The sequence below is a fragment of the Lampris incognitus genome, chromosome 2, assembly GCF_029633865.1.
Source record: "Lampris incognitus isolate fLamInc1 chromosome 2, fLamInc1.hap2, whole genome shotgun sequence".
Taxonomy (NCBI): Eukaryota; Metazoa; Chordata; class Actinopteri; order Lampriformes; family Lampridae; genus Lampris; species Lampris incognitus.
In genome coordinates, this window is record NC_079212.1 from 2,452,156 (window position 1) to 2,475,965 (window position 23,810).

The 23,810-nt window shown below is 43.1% G+C and overlaps 1 protein-coding gene across 1 annotated transcript in view; it reads right to left on the bottom strand.

Moving 5' to 3' along the window:
• Positions 1-2,068: 2,068 nt before the first annotated feature.
• elk1 (ETS transcription factor ELK1) overlaps positions 2,069-23,810 on the bottom strand; it is a 35,488-nt gene continuing 13,746 nt past the window's right edge. Inside the window, exons 9-10 of the mRNA XM_056275054.1 lie at positions 10,620-10,721; positions 2,069-2,174 (exon numbers count right to left, since the gene is read on the bottom strand). Coding sequence (XP_056131029.1) covers positions 2,076-2,174; positions 10,620-10,721 — 201 coding nt within the window. The 3' untranslated portion in view covers positions 2,069-2,075. The remainder of the gene's footprint in view (positions 2,175-10,619; positions 10,722-23,810) is intronic.

Sequence of the window (23,810 nt, forward strand, 5' to 3'; positions counted from 1 at the left end):
TGTAGAGAAATAAAGATAACTACAAAGTTCGCTGCAGAAATTATTTGCTAATGTTTTCCATTTGAAACTTGGGTCCAAGTTGCAGCACATTTTTGTCAGTGTTAACCAGGAAACAAAACATCTTTAGAAGCTTTTAGGAAACGCAGAGACCAAAGAAACTGATCCCAGACTCACACACACAAATCCACCACTGGAATGAACACGAGAATGGAGACCATACTCAAGAGTTACTGATCTGCCCATCAATCAATAAATAAAACATCTTCTGGGAACTGTCTGAAGGAATGTGAGTGAAAATAATTCAGTGCGTTCTATGCTGTTCTGGACAGACTCTCTCTTTCTGAATAAGAATAAAAATGTCTCACATCCCGCTTTAACTACCTCTCTCTTTAGTTCCAGCAGTTCATTTTTGGCTGCATCTCAAACTTAAGTCCATCTTGACTTTAAAGAATCCTTTATAAAATATACAACATTTGATACTCAGATGTCGATCTAGAAATAACTCGTCTGTGCAAAAAGTCTGTTGTTGAATAAATTCATGCCTAGCCCAGCTTTTAAGCTGAGCATGTGCAGTTCCTGTTACTCAGGGTCCCTTCTCTGCGATCGGTTGGCTTAAACTAAAATGGAGAAAATCATTCCAATACTTGGCCAGGCAGCACTGAATATGAGTGTGCCTTCTTTAGGAGAGGTGAATCAGAATAGAGGGGGCAGAGTCTTAAATGACCTTAAATGTGCTCTCTCTCAGGGCTTGGTCACTACAAGGACATGCACCGCCCTGCCAAAGGTATGTTTGCAAAATCCAAATGTCTCCATTTAAAAAACTACACTTTGATTAGACAAGGATGCTCAACTCGTCCCTCAAGGCTTACTGAAAATAAAAACCTCATCTGGGCATAAGAATCAAACATACCCCGAGGTCCAGACTGTTTAGTTGTACAGTCCAGTGCCATGAAGTTAGCTTTAAAAACTATAAGGAGAAAAGCAACGAATCCAGACGAAAATACCAAGGAATCTACAGAGATACACAGAGGACAGACTCAAAATAAATAACAAAAGGAACAACTACCTCTTAAAAAAAGCATAAAAACAACAAGATCCCAAACAAAAGACTCAAGGATGTCAAGGTAAATCCACCCCTTGGCTTGGTCTGTATCCAGAGTAGCTAAGATGATAAGCTGAGGGCAGGTAGCATCTAGCATCTTGTCAGTAATAGAAGTTCAGCCCAAGATGAGGAGAGAGTAGATCTGCAGCGTGAGGATGCTAAGTGCAGTCACAACAGGTCTGCATCATACTATCACAAAGTCGCCTCATCGTAATAGCAATTTCATTTATAGTCATAACCACAGACAGGCCAACATGTCAGCATGGGTCTCCTCAATTTTGCTGACGAGTCAGCTGTCAGGATCAAACATACTGATCAAAAATGCATGTTTGTTTAAGGGAAACTATGTTGCCTCTTTGACTGAGGTAACATAACGATCTATCTTAGTGAGCCGACCCGTGGCTAAAACAAAGGCGGGAAGGACTCTGCGATTACTGAAGAGTGAATCAGGAAGTTGGTCAAACTACAGGAGCCACGGCAGGTTCAAAGTTAAACTGTAGATACAAATGTGCCTCACATCAACCATTCCAAGTATTTTTTGAAAATTCAGCTGTGTTGTCAAAGAGGCTGACAGTGACACCCTCCTGGCATATCAGCGTCAATCATCTGACCACAATATGACCACTTCCTGTCCAGTGACCAGCGAAGAGCAGGGTCAGCTGGTCTCCAACAGCGGCTTGTACCACATTAGGATTCATCTCCACATATATGTCCAAACCTCCACCATTAGGTCCAACAGTGGGGATTATCCCAGTTAATGCCAGCATTCCATTGTCCCTTCAGTGAGTGATCCAGACTCCTCAATCTGGTATACGATACATTTCCATTGACGCCATTTTACGGGTGGCATCACACTGAGATGAACTAAAAGACAAATTCAGCATCCAGGGCATGATCCTCCAGCCCTCCGGTACGGAAGAAGAGCCCAGCGGGGCCGTGCCCAGGAGAGGAGCTCTGCAGGTGGGCAGGAAGTTCAGGGTTTCTGGGGTCCCGGGGAAAGAACCACAGGGGTGGAGAGACCGTCAACACTCAGCGCCGGGATATGCATCTGGTTACTGCCATTAGAAGGAAACTACAGAGAGCAACAGAGCGAGAGAGAGAGAGAGAGAGAGAGAGAGAGAGAGAGAGAGAGAGAGAGAGAGAGAGGGAAGAGATGAGAACACAGACAGACGACCAGAGAGAACAAATCATCACTGATGAAGACATTCTCAGCAGTCTTTGTAGGACAGGTAGCTCAGAGTGGACTCAGGTAGACGTTTACCCCCCGCCCCTTTTTTTCTCTCCACAATTGTACTTGGCCAATCACTCCACTCTCTGAGCTGTCCCGGTCTCTGCTCCACCCCCTCTGCCAATCTGGGGAGGGCTGCAGACCACCACGTCTCCTCCAATACATGTGGAGTCGCCAGCCGCTTCTTTTCACCTGACAGTGAGGAGTTTCACCAGGGGGACTTAGCACATGGGAGGATCATGCTATTCCCCCCAGCCCCCCCCCCCGAATAGGTGCCCCGACCGACCAGAGGAGGCGCTAGTGCAGTGACCAGGACACATACCCACATCCAGCTTCCCACCCGCAGACACGGCCAATTGTGTCTGTAGGGACGCCCGACCAAACATTTATTCTGATTGGTTGAAGAGACAACATCCAGGGGATCATGTATCACCTGGACGATTAATTTCTCTCCATAAGAACAGCTTTCAAACCAGTCACTTCAGTTCTGAAAATATACATTAAATTATCTCAACACTAGAACGGCTGGGATTCATTCCTACCTAAAACGACCATGGACGGCGGGTTTTTAAACTCTATATTCTATCAAGATAAATACCCAATTGAGATATTAATGCATTGCATATGTTAGTATGTCTGTTAAGAAATGACTGACACCAAAATTAATATTTTAACTATAATACTATTTTCAAACCATTTAAACTTCAGAGAGACATGGTCAAACTTGAATAGCAAAATTGAAAAAGTGGAAATATTACCTGAAAAACAAAACGGAAAACACATATTGGACTCACTTGGACTCAGACAACACAACATCAACTTCCACTGCTATGCTGACGACACCCAGGTCTACATTAAAACACAACCCAACCCCACCAGCACAATCTCCACCCTCAACACCTGTCTGGAGGACATCCACTCCGGGATGAATAACAACTTCCTCCAGCTCAACAGCAGCAAGACAGAAGCAATCCTGATAGGGAACACCAAGTAACTCGCCAACGCCAGCAGCATTGGTCCCTCACTCCATGGCTAACTCATTCCCCTCTCCTCTGTTGTCGCCAATCTTGGTGTTAAGTTCAACTCTACACTTTCATTCCAAGCCCATATCAAGGATGTGACCATCCTTGATATGGGAGGAACGCTGGCTTGAACAGGGAGTCAAAGAGGCCATCTATGTGAAGAGGGAACGACCATCCCTGAACCGAGGGGGCTAAGAGTAAATAATTACTCCCCAATCCTCTGGTGAATAGTACACATGGCCATCGAAATATCTAGTTAATGGGCACACCCATATTTGATCATGAAACTGGTCGTTAGTTTCGGCCATTATACATCTGTCACTATCTTACAATGCTGTGATTGCAACAATCTCTAATACTGTGAATAGTACACATGGCCTTTGAAAATCTAGTTCAAGGTCACACCCATATTTGCATATGAATCTGATGGTTGGTTTCAGTCGTTCGGCACTATTGTTTATAAGGGTGGGATACCTGCAGTCACTTTAGACTGAAGGTGTCACTTAGATGATGAAGAAACGTATCTGTCAATAAACGTCGTGTCCAGATGAACTGATTCAACCTTCTCTGATTTTCTTACCTGGGTTATTGAGCATCAAGACTTCCCCTGAACTGATTATGGCAGTGCCCTTCTCTCTGGTCTTCCAGTCAAATCTATCAACTGTCTACACCTCATTCAGAACGCTGCCACCAGAGTCCTCACCGGCTCAAACAAAGTCAGCCCACATAACCCCCATACTCGCCCAACTCGACTGGCACCCAGTCCCCTATAGGATCCATTTCAAAGTTCTCCTCCTGACCTACAACGCCTTAAATAGCCAAAGCCCCCGTTACCTCACGCTCCGCCCACTCTAGCCATTCCCCACTGCTCCACATCCCCCTGACGAGTCTCTGGACAATGTGAGAGCGAGCCTTCTGCTCCTTCTCCCCACACCTGCAGAGCTCCCTCCCGGCCTATCTCAGAACTGCCCCTTCAAGCAAGGCTTTTAAAACAGGCCTTAAAACCCTTCTTTACCAGCAGGACTCCTTTTAAGCCTTTTATAGTGGCCCACTCGTCTTTTAATCCTCTTTTCAATTCACTTTATTCTACTCTTACTTTATTTCTATTTTCTTACAGCAGCCTAGCCTGGTTTTATTCCCCCTCTTTTATCTTTTCACTTCATTATATATTTTATTTTTTTTCTTCCTTTTACTATAGTCTTTTATCTGTGATGTGCTTCAAGATCTGTCTCCGCGGATGAGAAGCGCTACACAAACTCTATTATTTTATTATTATTACACACCACCCAAACCTCACACACGGATGTCACATCTCAGCAAAGAAACAAATGGTAAAAATATCACATCTCAGCAAATACATTATGACAAACGTATAACATATCAGCAGCGAACATGGTTTTATAAACTAACGCCACATTTTCAACAAACTCACAGGACATTTGATCAATCTTATCATTTCCCAGCTGTTTTCAATGACTGGAAAGCTAGTCCGTAGATCTACACGTTTTCCAGGACACATGTGGACCAGTACAGGTGGACCATACAGGTGGAACAGTACAGGTGGACCAGTACAGGTGGAGCAGTACAGGTGGAGCAGCACAGGTGGAGCAGCACAGGTGGAGCAGCCTGTTCCAGAGTGTGAGGTGCTCCTGTACGAAGGACTGCAGAGGATGAGGTTTGTTCTACACTGCAGCTTGGTGTGACGTTCCACTCTTTTATCACCCTTATTCTTACCTTATTTGGTTGGTCTCTTCCGTCACTGTTCTACCACACACACACATATATATATATATATATATATATATATATAAATATATATCTCAACACGGATACAGGAAAAAAGATTGTAATATATTGCAGTACAGGCCTGTTTCGTATTACAATCTTTTTTGCTGTATCTGTGTTGATATTCCGCTCCTCATTAGTCGAGCACTCACAACACCATTGACGGTTTCAGAAAAAAAGCTATATATATATATATATATATATATATATACATATACATACACACACACAAACACACACACACACACACACACACACATATATATATATATATATATATATATACACACTACCGTTCAAAAGTTTGGGATCACCCAAACAATTTTGTGTTTTCCATGAAAAGTCACACTTATTCACCACCATATGTTGTGAAATGAATAGAAAATAGAGTCAAGACATTGACAAGGTTAGAAATAATGATTTGTATTTGAAATAAGATTTTTTTTACATCAAACTTTGCTTTCGTCAAAGAATCCTCCATTTGCAGCAATTACAGCATTGCAGACCTTTGGCATTCTAGCTGTTAATTTGTTGAGGTAATCTGGAGAAATTGCACCCCACGCTTCCAGAAGCAGCTCCCACAAGTTGGATTGGTTGGATGGGCACTTCTTTGAGCAGATTGAGTTTCTGGAGCATCACATTTGTGGGGTCAATTAAACGCTCAAAATGGCCAGAAAAAGAGAACTTTCATCTGAAACTCGACAGTCTATTCTTGTTCTTAGAAATGAAGGCTATTCCATGCGAGAAATTGCTAAGAAATTGAAGATTTCCTACACCGGTGTGTACTACTCCCTTCAGAGGACAGCACAAACAGGCTCTAACCAGAGTAGAAAAAGAAGTGGGAGGCCGCGTTGCACAACTGAGCAAGAAGATAAGTACATTAGAGTCTCTAGTTTGAGAAACAGACGCCTCACAGGTCCCCAACTGGCATCTTCATTAAATAGTACCTGTTAGAGCCTGTTTGTGCTGTCCTCTGAAGGGAGTAGTACACACCGGTGTAGGAAATCTTCAATTTCTTAGCAATTTCTCGCATGGAATAGCCTTCATTTCTAAGAACAAGAATAGACTGTCGAGTTTCAGATGAAAGTTCTCTTTTTCTGGCCATTTTGAGCGTTTAATTGACCCCACAAATGTGATGCTCCAGAAACTCAATCTGCTCAAAGAAGTGCCCATCCAACCAATCCAACTTGTGGGAGCTGCTTCTGGAAGCGTGGGGTGCAATTTCCCCAGATTACCTCAACAAATTAACAGCTAGAATGCCAAAGGTCTGCAATGCTGTAATTGCTGCAAATGGAGGATTCTTTGACGAAAGCAAAGTTTGATGTAAAAAAAATCTTATTTCAAATACAAATCATTATTTCTAACCTTGTCAATGTCTTGACTCTATTTTCTATTCATTTCACAACATATGGTGGTGAATAAGTGTGACTTTTCATGGAAAACACGAAATTGTTTGGGTGATCCCAAACTTTTGAACGGTAGTGTATATAGAAAAAACTTTGTTAAAAGAAACACTCAGCAGTAGGGAAAGTGCTCAACAAATAAGGAGCACAATAATCCAGTCAAGTTACTTCTTTATGAGACAGTACAAGCCTGTTTCATGCCATAAGCATCATCATCACTGGATTATATAAATAGATACAGATAAATATATAGTGTACATATTGAGTATATAATATTGTACTAGTATATGATATATAAGCATAATAAGGTATAACGATATAACATATAAGCAATATAATACAATATATAAGTATAATAAGTTAAATTGTTCAGCAATAACAAAACTATTATTGTGACATACCTGTTGTGCATACATACTTACCTCCAGTATACCATTAATTATTCCATTACCGTCTCAGGGTTTTATGAGTAATATATGTATACAAGTACTTACCTCCAGTATACCATTAATTATTCCATTACTGTCTCAGGGTTTTATGAGTAATATATGTAAGTACTAGAAGCTGCTCCAAACTACAGTTGAATTCCTCATATGCACATTTGGTCAGGAAAGGTGATTCTGATTCTGACCCCTGTACAGTACGTGAGGTTGTACAATACCGTGTACAGTACGTGAGGTTGTACAATACCGTGTACAGCAAGTCAGGTTGTGCAATACCGTGTACAGTAACTGAGGTTGTACAATACCGTGTACAGTAAGTCAGGTTGTACAATACCGTGTACAGTAAGTCAGGTTGTACAATACCGTGTACAGCAAGTCAGGTTGTACAATACTGTGTACAGTGAGTCAGGTTGTACAATACCGTGTACAGTAAGTCAGGTTGTACAATACCCTGTACAGTGAGTCAGGTTGTACAATACCCTGTACAGTAAGTCAGGTTGTACAATACCGTGTACAGTAAGTCAGGTTGTACAATGCCGTGTACAGCAAGTCAGGTTGTACAATACCCTGTACAGTGAGTCAGGTTGTACAATACTGTGTACAGTGAGTCAGGTTGTACAATACTGTGTACAGTGAGTCAGGTTGTACAATACCGTGTACAGTGAGTCAGGTTGAGGACAATACCGTGTACAGTGAGTCAGGTTGTACAATACTGTGTACAGTGAGTCAGGTTGTACAATACCCTGTACAGTGAGTCAGGTTGTACAATACCGTGTACAGTGAGTCAGGTTGTACAATACTGTGTACAGTGAGTCAGGTTGAGGACAATACCGTGTACAGTGAGTCAGGTTGTACAATACTGTGTACAGTGAGTCAGGTTGTACAATACCCTGTACAGTGAGTCAGGTTGTACAATACCCTGTACAGTGAGTCAGGTTGAGGACAATACTGTGTACAGTGAGTCAGGTTGTACAATACCGTGTACAGTAAGTCAGGTTGTACAATACCGTGTACAGCAAGTCAGGTTGTACAATACTGTGTACAGCAAGTCAGGTTGTACAATACTGTGTACAGTGAGTCAGGTTGTACAATACCGTGTACAGTAAGTCAGGTTGTACAATACCCTGTACAGTGAGTCAGGTTGTACAATACCCTGTACAGTAAGTCAGGTTGTACAATACCGTGTACAGTAAGTCAGGTTGTACAATGCCGTGTACAGCAAGTCAGGTTGTACAATACCCTGTACAGTGAGTCAGGTTGTACAATACCGTGTACAGTGAGTCAGGTTGAGGACAATACCGTGTACAGTGAGTCAGGTTGTACAATACTGTGTACAGTGAGTCAGGTTGTACAATACTGTGTACAGTGAGTCAGGTTGTACAATACCGTGTACAGTGAGTCAGGTTGAGGACAATACCGTGTACAGTGAGTCAGGTTGTACAATACTGTGTACAGTGAGTCAGGTTGTACAATACCCTGTACAGTGAGTCAGGTTGTACAATACCGTGTACAGTGAGTCAGGTTGTACAATACTGTGTACAGTGAGTCAGGTTGAGGACAATACCGTGTACAGTGAGTCAGGTTGTACAATACTGTGTACAGTGAGTCAGGTTGTACAATACCCTGTACAGTGAGTCAGGTTGTACAATACCCTGTACAGTGAGTCAGGTTGTACAATACCCTGTACAGTGAGTCAGGTTGAGGACAATACTGTGTACAGTGAGTCAGGTTGTACAATACTGTGTACAGTGAGTCAGGTTGTACAATACCCTGTACAGTGAGTCAGGTTGTACAATACCCTGTACAGTGAGTCAGGTTGAGGACAATACCGTGTACAGTGAGTCAGGTTGTACAATACTGTGTACAGTGAGTCAGGTTGTACAATACTGTGTACAGTGAGTCAGGTTGTACAATACCCTGTACAGTGAGTCAGGTTGTACAATACTGTGTACAGTGAGTCAGGTTGTACAATACCCTGTACAGTGAGTCAGGTTGTACAATACCGTGTACAGTGAGTCAGGTTGTACAATACCCTGTACAGTGAGTCAGGTTGTACAATACCGTGTACAGTGAGTCAGGTTGTACAATACTGTGTACAGTGAGTCAGGTTGTACAATACCCTGTACAGTGAGTCAGGTTGTACAATACCCTGTACAGTGAGTCAGGTTGAGGACAATACCCTGTACAGTGAGTCAGGTTGAGGACAACAGTGACACCAAAAGCCCAAAAAGGCTGCAGGCTCGTGGCAAGACACAAACCCTGTTGGCCATTTGCATTCGGTAGTAAATAAAGGGAGTGTGGATGATGCGACTGTACCCCGCTGGAAAAGGTTGGGTGCAGAATGTTGTTGTACTACGCCTGGCTGGCCAGCAGGAGGCATCAGCAGTCCGTTTATCCAGTAAACACGACTTGGCTTCACCTTTCCACCCAAGTTACATTTTTCATAAATAATTTGAATTTAGTTTAAATCTAATTTTTGTTTGTCTACAATAATCATTAACTTAATTGGCTTTATTTTTATGATTATGGTTTTATTATTTTTATTATTAAATTGTGTTTTGACCATCATTATGTGATGTTTATTTATTGTGAATTAAAGGAATATATTGTACATTACCATCACAGACCTGGAGTGGATTTATAGTACAGAAAGTCATCAGATAAACATCCAATTCATCTTAAATCCCTTTGTTATCACACACACACACACACACACACACACACACACACACACAGAGACTGACATTAAGGCAGTATTAACATGATAGTTATAATGCAGACAGTGGGATCAGAGTGTTTGTATTAGATGGTCTTTCCAGACCTGAAGGGTTTCTGTCACCAGTGTGGTGGTTCAGGAAGTCTTTGACAGATGGTGTCAGTGTGACGCCCTGGCAAGGACGCCAGGACTGGAGGCAGGTACCGCATGTGTGTGTGTGTGTGTGTGTGTGCATGTGTGTGTGTGTGCGTGTGTGTGCGTGTGCATGTGTGTGTGTGTGTGAGAGAGAGAGACTTCCTGCTGAAGCCAGCAGAGGGCAGACACAGCAGGTCAGCTCAGAGTCCGGTGTCTTGTGTAAACCAGCAGCAGTGTGGTGACTCTGTCCCAGCAGGCTGCCTAGTGAGGACTGACCATGTCTGCTTGGTCAAACCAACTTCTCTTCTGTTTGTGGATTTTCTCCCCAACTGCATCCGGCCAATTACCCCCCTCTTCATTCAGCGCCGTCCCGGTCTCTGCCCCCCCCCCCCTCCTCTGCTGATCCGGGGAGGCTGCAGACCACCACATGCCTCCTCCTCTGATACATGTGGAGTCACCAGCCGCTTCTTTTCTCCTGACCGTGAGGAGTTTCACCAGGGGGATGTAGCGTGTGGGAGGATCACGCTATTCCCCCCAGCCCCCCCCCCCCCGAACAGGCGCCCCGACCAACCAGAGGAGGCGCTAGTGCAGCGACCAGGACACATACCCACATCCGGCTTCCCACCCACAGACACGGCCAGTTGTGTCTGTAGGGACGCCCCACCAAGCCGGAGGTAACACGGGGATTTGAACCGGCGATCTCCGTGTTGGTAGGCAACGGACTAGACCGCTATGCTACCTGGACGCCCTTTCACAGATTAATAAATGAGGGAAAGGTCAATTACCTGGAAGGAGAGCTTGGCAGGGGAACGAGGAGCGATGGGGCTCAGGGTGCTCCAGAAGTGAATGGTGGAGGGAAGAGGACTAGGTGTCAGCAGGACTGGAGTCTGCAGATAGATAGATAGATAGATAGATAGATAGATAGATAGATAGATAGATAGATAGATAGATAGATAGATAGATAGATAGATAGATAGATAGGGAACGATAGATAGATAGATAGATAGATAGATAGATAGATAGATAGATAGATAGATTGATAGATAGATAGATAGATTGATAGATAGGGAACGATAGAGAGAATAGAGAGAGAGAGAGAGAGAGAGGGAGAGAGGGAGAACTGTGAATGATCCAAACGATGGAAATTCTCGCCCATGTACACACTCAGTGACCACAGCCTCTCCATGGAGAGGCCACCACAGCCAACCTGCCGCCACAGAGAAAACGGATTCTGCCCCCACTGCACACAGCAGGAGGTGGAAACCTCCTGCTCTTTTTAACCACCGGCCAACTGTACCGAGACTCCAGAGACATACCCCGATGAGCCAGAACATTATGAACACCTGCCAGATACGCTGTTGGTCCTCCATGTCCCGCGAAACCGCACTGACCCACCAAGGCATGGACTCTACAAGACCCCTGAAGGTGTCCTGTGGTGTGGTGTCTGGCACCAAAACATGAGCAGCAGATCCTTCAAGTCCTGTAAGTTGCAAGGTGGGGCCATTGTGGATCGGACTTGCCGGTCCAGCACATCCCACAGATGCTCAATCCGATTGAGATCTGGAGAATTTGGAGGCCAAAGCAACACCTTGATGTTCCTCAAACCATTCCTGAACAATGTGTGCAGTGTGGCAGGACACATGATCCTGCTGGAAGAGGCCCCTGCCATGAAGGGGTGCAGCTGGTCTACGAAGACGTTTAGGTAGGTGGCACGTGTCAAGTTGAGTCCACATGAATGGTCGGACCCAGGGTGTCCCCCAGCAGAACACTGCCCAGAGCGTCACACTGCCTCCACCGGCTAGTCGTCTCCCTGTCCTGGTGCCACCACGTCTGCAGGGCAACAGCACACACGTACACGGCCATCCATGTGACCTAAAAGAAAACGGGACTCGCTGGACCAGGCCACTGCTCCAAGGTCCAGTTCCGACGCTCGTGTGCACATTGTTTCGAAGGTGGACAGGGGTCCTCATGGGCCCGCTGACTGGTCTGTGGTACGCAGTCTCATATGCCGCAGGGTGCGGTACACTGTGTGAGGTGACACATCCCTCCCGTAACCACCCTGACCATTTTCTGTGACTTGTGCGACAGTAGACCTTCTGTCGGTTCAGACCAGATGGGATAGCCTTCGTTAACCTCACACATCGATGAGTCTTGGGCGCCCAACACCCTGTCGCTGGTTTGTGGTTTGTCCTTCCTCGGACCAATGTCGGTAGGTACGAGGGTTGGGCATCGTTTCTATTGTCATACTGTCCAATCATGGCTACTTGAGATTGCCAGGGGGCAGTAGGAGGGGGGGGGGCAGCCTTTTTTTAAATTATTACTGACGTTAGAATTTAATTAGGATTACAGATTTTGAATAATCGTCTTGAGTGTGGCTCAGCATGTGACAGAGCTTTGAAATAATCAAACCTTCAAGCTTTCTGCAAGCAACGCAGTTCCAGTTACATGAATAACATTTACAAGAGTGTGAACATCCATCCATCCATCCATCCATCCATCCATCCCACCATCCATCCCGCCAGCCAGCCATCTATCCATCCATCCATCCATCCCACCAGCCAGCCATCCAGCCATCCATCCCGCCAGCCAGCCATCTATCCATCCATCCATCCATCCCACCAGCCAGCCATCCAGCCATCCATCCATCCATCCCACCAGCCATCCATCCATCCATCCCGCCAGCCAGCAATCCATCCATCCCACCATCCATCCCACCATCCATCCATCCATCCATCCCACCAGCCAGCCATCCATCCATCCATCCCGCCAGCCAGCCATCCATCCATCCCACCAGCCAGCCATCCCGCCAGCCAGCCATCCCGCCAGCCATCCATCCATCCATCCCGCCAGCCAGCCATCCATCCCACCAGCCATCCATCCATCCATCCCGCCAGCCAGCCATCTATCCATCCATCCATCCCGCCAGCCAGCAATCCATCCATCCCATCATCCATCCAGCCATCCATCCATCCCGTCAGCCAGCCATCCATCCATCCATCCATCCCACCAGCCATCCATCCATCCATCCATCCCGCCAGCCAGCCATCCATCCATCCCACCAGCCATCCATCCATCCATCCATCCCGCCAGCCAGCCATCCATCCATCCATCCCACCAGCCATCCATCCATCCATCCCGCCAGCCAGCCATCCATCCATCCCACCAGCCATCCATCCATCCCACCAGCCATCCATCCCACCAGCCAGCCATCCATCCATCCCACCATCCATCCATCCTGCCAGCCAGCCATCCATCCATCCATCCATCCATCCATCCATCCATCCCGCCAGCCATCCATCCATCCATCCCGCCAGCCAGCCATCCATCCATCCATCCAGCCATCCATCCATCCATCCCGCCAGCCAGCCATCTATCCATCCATCCATCCTGCCAGCCAGCAATCCATCCATCCCACCATCCATCCCCCCAGCCATCCATCCATCTCGTCAGCCAGCCATCCATCCATCCATCCATCCCACCAGCCATCCATCCATCCATCCCGCCAGCCAGCCATCCATCCATCCCACCAGCCATCCATCCATCCATCCATCCATCCCGCCAGCCAGCCATCCATCCATCCATCCATCCCACCAGCCATCCATCCATCCATCCCGCCAGCCAGCCATCCATCCATCCCACCAGCCATCCAGCCAGCCATCCATCCATCCATCCCGCCAGCCAGCCATCCATCCATCCCACCAGCCATCCCGCCAGCCAGCCATCCATCCATCCATCCATCCCACCAGCCATCCATCCATCCATCCCGCCAGCCAGCCATCCATCCATTCCACCAGCCATCCAGCCAGCCATCCATCCATCCCACCAGCCATCCATCCCGCCAGCCAGCCATCCATCCATCCCACCATCCATCCATCCATCCATCCATCCATCCATCCATCCATCCATCCATCCATCCATCCCGCCAGCCAGCCATCCATCCATCCATCCATCCATCCATCCCGCCAGCCAGCCATCCATCCATCCATCCATCCATCCCGCCAGCCATCCATCCATCCATCCATCATCTGAACCACTTATCTTGCTCTCGGAGTCACGGGGATGCTGGAGCCAAACATTTTAATTAAAGTATTTAAACATTAATAAAATCTATTCAATAGCAGTGTGTCCGCTATTCAAACAACGGCTCCCCTTTGAAAGTCCGTGCGTCTGTGCTTTGTGTGACGGTATCACAGCATCGTGTTCCGTGTAACATTCTTGTCTTTAATATCACAATCCAAATCATGTCCATAACTTGAGCTACTCTGATGGAGCGCAGAGCACAGTTTTGGTGAGCAGGCACATAAATCAGAATCATGTTTACTGGCCAAGTAGGTTTGCACTGCATGTAATGTGACTCTGCTTTCGTGGCTCTCTCAGTGTACTTAACATAGAATAACAACACTACAACACAACAACCTTCACATATATACACAAGGACTGACTTATACAGGTGAAGTAAGAGGTGATAAAGTGTATTTAACATAGAATAACAACACTACAACACAACAACCTTCACATATATACACAAGGACTGACTTATACAGGTGAAGTAAGAGGTGATAAAGTGTATTTAACATAGAATAACAACACTACAACACAACAACCTTCACATATATACACAAGGACTGACTTATACAGGTGAAGTAAGAGGTGATAAAGTGTATTTAACATAGAATAACAACACTACAACACAACAACCTTCACATATATACACAAGGACTGACTTATACAGGTGAAGTAAGAGGTGATAAAGTGTATTTAACATAGAATAACAACACTACAACACAACAACCTTCACATATATACACAAGGACTGACTTATACAGGTGCAGTAAGAGGTGATAAAGTGTATTTAACATAGAATAACAACACTACAACACAACAACCTTCACATATATACACAAGGACTGACTTATACAGGTGAAGTAAGAGGTGATAAAGTGTATTTAACATAGAATAACAACACTACAACACAACAACCTTCACATATATACACACAAGGACTGACTTATACAGGTGAAGTAAGAGGTGATAAAGTGTATTTAACATAGAATAACAACACTACAACACAACAACCTTCACATATATACACAAGGACTGACTTATGCAGGTGAAGTAAGAGGTGATAAAGTGTATTTAACATAGAATAACAACACTACAACACAACAATCTTCACATATATACACAAGGACTGACTTATACAGGTGAAGTAAGAGGTGATAAAGTGTATTTAACATAGAATAACAACACTACAACACAACAACCTTCACATATATACACAAGGACTGACTTATACAGGTGCAGTAAGAGGTGATAAAGTGTATTTAACATAGAATAACAACACTACAACACAACAACCTTCACATATATACACAAGGACTGACTTATACAGGTGAAGTAAGAGGTGATAAAGTGTATTTAACATAGAATAACAACACTACAACACAACAACCTTCACATATATACACACAAGGACTGACTTATACAGGTGAAGTAAGAGGTGATAAAGTGTATTTAACATAGAATAACAACACTACAACACAACAACCTTCACATATATACACAAGGACTGACTTATACAGGTGAAGTAAGAGGTGATAAAGTGTATTTAACATAGAATAACAACACTACAACACAACAACCTTCACATATATACACAAGGACTGACTTATACAGGTGAAGTAAGAGGTGATAAAGTGTATTTAACATAGAACAACAACAATACAACACAACAACCTTCACATATATACACAAGGACTGACTTATACAGGTGAAGTAAGAGGTGATAAAGTGTATTTAACATAGAACAACAACAATACAACACAACAACCTTCACATATATACACAAGGACTGACTTATACAGGTGAAGTAAGAGGTGATAAAGTGTATTTAACATAGAACAACAACACTACAACACAACAACCTTCACATATATACACAAGGACTGACTTATACAGGTGAAGTAAGAGGTGATAAAGTGTATTTAACATAGAATAACAACACTACAACACAACAACCTTCACATATATACACAAGGACTGACTTATACAGGTGAAGTAAGAGGTGATAAAGTGTATTTAACATAGAATAACAACACTACAACACAACAATCTTCACATATATACACAAGGACTGACTTATACAGGTGAAGTAAGAGGTGATAAAGTGTATTTAACATAGAATAACAACACTACAACACAACAACCTTCACATATATACACAAGGACTGACTTATACAGGTGAAGTAAGAGGTGATAAAGTGTATTTAACATAGAATAACAACACTACAACACAACAACCTTCACATATATACACAAGGACTGACTTATACAGGTGAAGTAAGAGGTGATAAAGTGTATTTAACATAGAATAACAACAATACAACACAACAACCTTCACATATATACACAAGGACTGACTTATAGAGGTGAAGTAAGAGGTGATAAAGTGTATTTAACATAGAATAACAACACTACAACACAACAACCTTCACATATATACACAAGGACTGACTTATACAGGTGAAGTAAGAGGTGATAAAGTGTATTTAACATAGAATAACAACACTACAACACAACAACCTTCACATATATACACAAGGACTGACTTATACAGGTGAAGTAAGAGGTGATAAAGTGTATTTAACATAGAATAACAACACTACAACACAACAATCTTCACATATATACACAAGGACTGACTCATACAGGTGAAGTAAGAGGTGATAAAGTGTATTTAACATAGAATAACAACACTACAACACAACAACCTTCACATATATACACAAGGACTGACTTATACAGGTGAAGTAAGAGGTGATAAAGTGTATTTAACATAGAATAACAACACTACAACACAACAATCTTCACATATATACACAAGGACTGACTCATACAGGTGAAGTAAGAGGTGATAAAGTGTATTTAACATAGAATAACAACACTACAACACAACAACCTTCACATATATACACAAGGACTGACTTATACAGGTGAAGTAAGAGGTGATAAAGTGTATTTAACATAGAATAACAACACTACAACACAACAATCTTCACATATATACACAAGGACTGACTTATACAGGTGAAGTAAGAGGTGATAAAGTGTATTTAACATAGAATAACAACACTACAACACAACAACCTTCACATATATACACAAGGACTGACTTATACAGGTGAAGTAAGAGGTGATAAAGTGTATTTAACATAGAATAACAACACTACAACACAACAACCTTCACATATATACACAAGGACTGACTTATACAGGTGAAGTAAGAGGTGATAAAGTGTATTTAACATAGAATAACAACACTACAACACAACAACCTTCACATATATACACAAGGACTGACTTATACAGGTGAAGTAAGAGGTGATAAAGTGTATTTAACATAGAATAACAACACTACAACACAACAACCTTCACATATATACACAAGGACTGACTTATGCAGGTGAAGTAAGAGGTGATAAAGTGTATTTAACATAGAATAACAACACTACAACACAACAATCTTCACATATATACACAAGGACTGACTTATACAGGTGAAGTAAGAGGTGATAAAGTGTATTTAACATAGAATAACAACACTACAACACAACAACCTTCACATATATACACAAGGACTGACTTATACAGGTGAAGTAAGAGGTGATAAAGTGTATTTAACATAGAATAACAACACTACAACACAACAATCTTCACATATATACACAAGGACTGACTTATACAGGTGAAGTAAGAGGTGATAAAGTGTATTTAACATAGAATAACAACACTACAACACAACAACCTTCACATATATACACAAGGACTGACTTATACAGGTGAAGTAAGAGGTGATAAAGTGTATTTAACATAGAATAACAACACTACAACACAACAACCTTCACATATATACACAAGGACTGACTTATACAGGTGAAGTAAGAGGTGATAAAGTGTATTTAACATAGAATAACAACACTACAACACAACAACCTTCACATATATACACAAGGACTGACTTATGCAGGTGAAGTAAGAGGTGATAAAGTGTATTTAACATAGAATAACAACACTACAACACAACAATCTTCACATATATACACAAGGACTGACTTATACAGGTGAAGTAAGAGGTGATAAAGTGTATTTAACATAGAATAACAACACTACAACACAACAACCTTCACATATATACACAAGGACTGACTTATACAGGTGAAGTAAGAGGTGATAAAGTGTATTTAACATAGAATAACAACACTACAACACAACAACCTTCACATATATACACAAGGACTGACTTATACAGGTGAAGTAAGAGGTGATAAAGTGTATTTAACATAGAATAACAACACTACAACACAACAACCTTCACATATATACACAAGGACTGACTTATACAGGTGAAGTAAGAGGTGATAAAGTGTATTTAACATAGAATAACAACACTACAACACAACAACCTTCACATATATACACAAGGACTGACTTATGCAGGTGAAGTAAGAGGTGATAAAGTGTATTTAACATAGAATAACAACACTACAACACAACAATCTTCACATATATACACAAGGACTGACTTATACAGGTGAAGTAAGAGGTGATAAAGTGTATTTAACATAGAATAACAACACTACAACACAACAACCTTCACATATATACACAAGGACTGACTTATACAGGTGAAGTAAGAGGTGATAAAGTGTATTTAACATAGAATAACAACACTACAACACAACAATCTTCACATATATACACAAGGACTGACTTATACAGGTGAAGTAAGAGGTGATAAAGTGTATTTAACATAGAATAACAACACTACAACACAACAACCTTCACATATATACACAAGGACTGACTTATACAGGTGAAGTAAGAGGTGATAAAGTGTATTTAACATAGAATAACAACACTACAACACAACAACCTTCACATATATACACAAGGACTGACTTATACAGGTGAAGTAAGAGGTGATAAAGTGTATTTAACATAGAATAACAACACTACAACACAACAACCTTCACATATATACACAAGGACTGACTTATACAGGTGAAGTAAGAGGTGATAAAGTGTATTTAACATAGAATAACAACACTACAACACAACAACCTTCACATATATACACAAGGACTGACTTATACAGGTGAAGTAAGAGGTGATAAAGTGTATTTAACATAGAATAACAACACTACAACACAACAATCTTCACATATATACACAAGGACTGACTCATACAGGTGAAGTAAGAGGTGATAAAGTGTATTTAACATAGAATAACAACACTACAACACAACAACCTTCACATATATACACAAGGACTGACTTATACAGGTGAAGTAAGAGGTGATAAAGTGTATTTAACATAGAATAACAACACTACAACACAACAATCTTCACATATATACACAAGGACTGACTCATACAGGTGAAGTAAGAGGTGATAAAGTGTATTTAACATAGAATAACAACACTACAACACAACAACCTTCACATATATACACAAGGACTGACTTATACAGGTGAAGTAAGAGGTGATAAAGTGTATTTAACATAGAATAACAACACTACAACACAACAACCTTCACATATATACACAAGGACTGACTTATACAGGTGCAGTAAGAGGTGATGAGGTGCAGTGGTACAGAGAATATATCAGAGATGCTGAAATACATGTTAGCAGCTTACTGACATAGTACATGCCTGAGGTAGATGGACATGACAGAGTGTACCAGTATGCGTACCATGTACAGTACAGTATATACAACATGTACAGTACAGTATATACAACATGTACAGTACAGTAGATACAACATGTACAGTACAGTATATACAACATGTACAGTACAGTAGGTACAACATGTACAGTACAGTATATACAACATGTACAGTACAGTATATACAACATGTACAGTACAGTATATACAACATGTACAGTAGAGTATATACTACATGTACAGTACAGTATATACAACATGTACAGTACAGTATATACTACATGTACAGTACAGTATATACTACATGGTGGGTATTTGACAGCATTAAGTGTTCATCTGAATGACAGCCTGTGGAAAGAAGCGGTTTTTATATCTGGTTGTTTGGGGTACAGTGCTCTGTAGCGCCTCCTAGAGGGGAGGAGTTGGAACAGGCTGTGACCAGGGTGTGATGGGTCTACAGTGATGTTGTCTGCCCGTTTCCTGAGTCTGGAGGTGTGTAAGTCCTGAATGGAGGACAGGTTGGTTGGCACCAATGATTTTCTCTGGAGTCCTAACTGTCCATTGTAGTCTGTCCCCGTCCTGTTCGGTGGCCGATCCAAACCAGACAGGGATGGACGTGCAGAGGACAGACTGGACTATTGCAGTGTAGACCTGAATCAGCAGTTCCTGAGACAAGTTGAACTTCCTGAGCTGGTGGAGAAAGTCCATCCTCTGCTGGGTCTGTTTGATGACTGTGTCTATGTTGGATGCCACCTTAGGTCCTGGGAGATTGTGGAACCCAGAAATCTGGAGGTTTTCACCACATACACTGTGCTGTTGAGTATGGTGAGAGGGGGCAGTGTTGGGGACTCCTCCTGAAGTCCACTGTCATCTCCACTGTTTTGAGCGTGTTCAGCTCCAGGTTGTTATGGCCGCACCAGAGGGCCAGTTGATCAACTTCCCGTCTATATGCAGACTCGCCACCATCCTGGATAAGGCCAGTGATGGTTGTGTAGTCCACAAACTTCAGGAGTTTAACAGATGGGTCTCCTGAGGTGCAGTCATTTGTGTAGAGGTAGAGGAGTAGAGGGGAGAGCACACATCCCTGGGGGGCGCCAGTGCTGATTGTCCAGGTGCTGGATGTGATTTTCCCAGCCTCACCAGCTGCCTCCTGTCTGTCAGGAAGTTTTAATCCACTGGCAGGTGGGGGCTGGTACAGTGAGCTGGGTGAGTTTGGAGTAGAGGATATCTGCGACGATGGTGTTGAACACTGAGCTGGAGAACGGATATGCGGGGTGTCATATCCATGGAAAAGAGACAGCAAACTGGTTTGTAATGAAGGATTAAAATTCACTCGTCATTTGTGCTGATTAACAGGGATCAGCGGGCGAACATGCCACTCCACAAGAAACATCTCTAAATGCACAGAAGGTGCAGATTCTAGAGATTATTTTTATTAGGTCTTACTTCTGATAGAAAGTTAGATAAAATCGCCTTAATATCGGCGTAGGAAAACCCAATTGTCAATCATCCCTTCAATAGTCAATATACAATCTTATCGCCAGCTGGCACAAGCCCAGTAGTTACTCATCACTGCTGACCAGGAGCACTTGCCATTTCAGAGATGCTCTGACCGAGTCGTCTGGCCATACTTTGGGCCTTGTCAAAGTCACTCAGGTCTTTACTCCTGCTCATTACTGCTGCATCAAACACGTTGACTATGAGAACTGATTGTTCGCTTACCATCTAATCTACCCAGACCTTGACATGTACCCTTGTTCGGAGATGACCGGCGTTATTTGGTGCACCTGTGAGTGGTCATAATGTTTTGGCTCATCAGTGTACCCTACCCACAGATTACAACCAACCAACCAGAGTTTGAAAACGTGACGAATAACAAAAAAACTTCAATGTCTGTTGGGTGAAATACAGCAAGGTGAAACACAGCAGCAAGCTTTGTGAGCCGTTGTGACCGAAAAAGGACAGCCAATGGAATACAACCACCGTGAGACTGTCGACACCTGTCAGTACGGGTGTCACGATGTCGATTCGAAAATCGATTGAAATGAGCTTTCGATTTCGACCTTCAAAAGCAGGATCAGCGATTCTCCAGTATTTTTTTCTCTCCACTCCGCCTACTTGTGCATGCGTGTCTGAAGGAAAACAAAACCATCAGACGACACAGCGTAGTTTACCTACAGAGCTCGGGAGGTGACATGGGCGTCATTTTTTTATAAAGCGTGCATGTGTTTCATACCTCGCATGCTTTAGTAAGTTGCATGTGTGCTTTACTAAAGCGCACAGGTGCTTTATAAAAAAATGACGTCCACGTCACCTCCTGGGCTCCATACTCACCGGTCGCCAGCAGTTACACCTTTCGAGACACCATGGCCACTGCCAGGAGTCGGAGAAACAACAGAACGGGAAAATCCTCCTACTTCCCGCAAGTCACCGTGAGGCATGCCAACAAGGAACATGTGGTTAACAGAAAGACGCTGCAGTTTATAAAACCAGTATAAACAAACCCCAATTCCAGTGAAGTTGGGACGTTGTGTAAAACGTTAATAAAAACAGAACACAATGATTTGCAAATCCTTTTCCACCTATATATTCAGTTGAATACACTACAAAGACAAGATGTTTAATGTTCACACTGATCAACTTTATTGGTTTTTTTGCAAATATTCCCTCATTGTGAATGTGATGCCTGCAACACGTCCCAAAGAAGCTGGGACAGGAGCATGTTCACCACTGTGTTACACCACCTTTCCTTTTAACAACACTCAACAAGCGTTTGGGAACTGAGGACACTGCCTGTTGAAGCTTTGTAGGTGGAATTCTTCCCCATTCTTGCTGATGTACGACTTCAGTTGCTCAACAGTCCGGGGTCTCCGTTGTCGTGTTTTGCGCTTCATAATGCGCCACACATGTTCAATGGGAGACAGGTCTGGACTGTAGGCAGGCCAGTCCAGTACCCGCACTCTTTTACTACGAAGCCCCGCTGGTGGACCACCTGCAGAATGTGGCTTGGCATTGTCTTGCTGAAATAAGCAGGGACGTCCCTGAAGAAGACGTCGCTTGGATGGCAGCATATGTTGCTCCAAAACCTGTATGGACCTTTCAGCATTAATGGTGCCTTCACAGATGTGCAAGTTACCCATGATGCCATGGGGCACTAACACCCCCCATACCATCACAGATGCTGGCTTTTGAACTTTGGGCTGAGAACAATCTGGATGGTCCTCTTCCTCTTTAGCCCGGAGGACACGACGTCCATGATTTCCAAAAACTATGTGAGATGTGGACTCGTCAGACCACAGCACACTTGTCCACTTGGCGTCAGTCCATCTCAGATGAGCTCGGGTCCAGAGAAGCCGGCGGTGTTTCTGGGTGGTGTTGATATCTGGCTTTGGCTTTGCATGGTAGAGTTTTAACTTGCACTTGTAGATGTAGCGACCAACTGTGTTACCTGACGATGGTTTTCCCAAGTGCTCCTGAGCCCACGTGGTCATATCCTTTACACAATGATGTCGGTTTTTAATGCAGTGCCGCCTGAGGGGTCGAAGGTCACGGGCATTCAGTGTTGGTTTTGGGCCTTGCCGCTTACGTGCAGAGATTTCTCGGGATTCTCTGAATCTTGTGATGATATTATGGACTGGAGATGATGAAATCCCTAAATTCCTTGCAGTTGTACGTTGAGAAACGTTGTTCTTAAACTGTCGGACTATTATGCTCACGCAGTTGTTCACAAAGTGGTGAACCTCGCCCCATCCTTGCTTGTGAACGACTGAGCCTTTCGGGGATTCTCCTTTTATACCCAATCATGACACTCCCCTGTTTCCAGTCAACCTGTTCACCTGTGGAATGTTCCAGACAGGTGTTTTCTGAGCATTCCTCAACTTTCCCAGTCTGTTGTTGCCCCTGTCCCAGCTTCTTTGGAACGTGTTGCAGGCATCACATTCAAAATGAGTTAATATTTGCAAAAAACAATAAAGTTTATCAGTTTGAACATTAAATATCTTGTCTTTGTCGTGTATTCAATTGAATATAGGTGGAAAAGGATTTGCAAATCATTGTGTTCTGTTTTTATTGACGTTTTACACAACGTCCCAAATTCACTGGAATCGGGGTTTGTAGAACCAGTATATAAAACCAGTGATCTGCTGATCTTCACAAATCAACACTTGACAGTTAACAATGGAACAGCCGTCAGCAATGCAAGAAAATGTTTGCATCAAATCAAGACCTTAAAATCAAAGTCAAACTGCA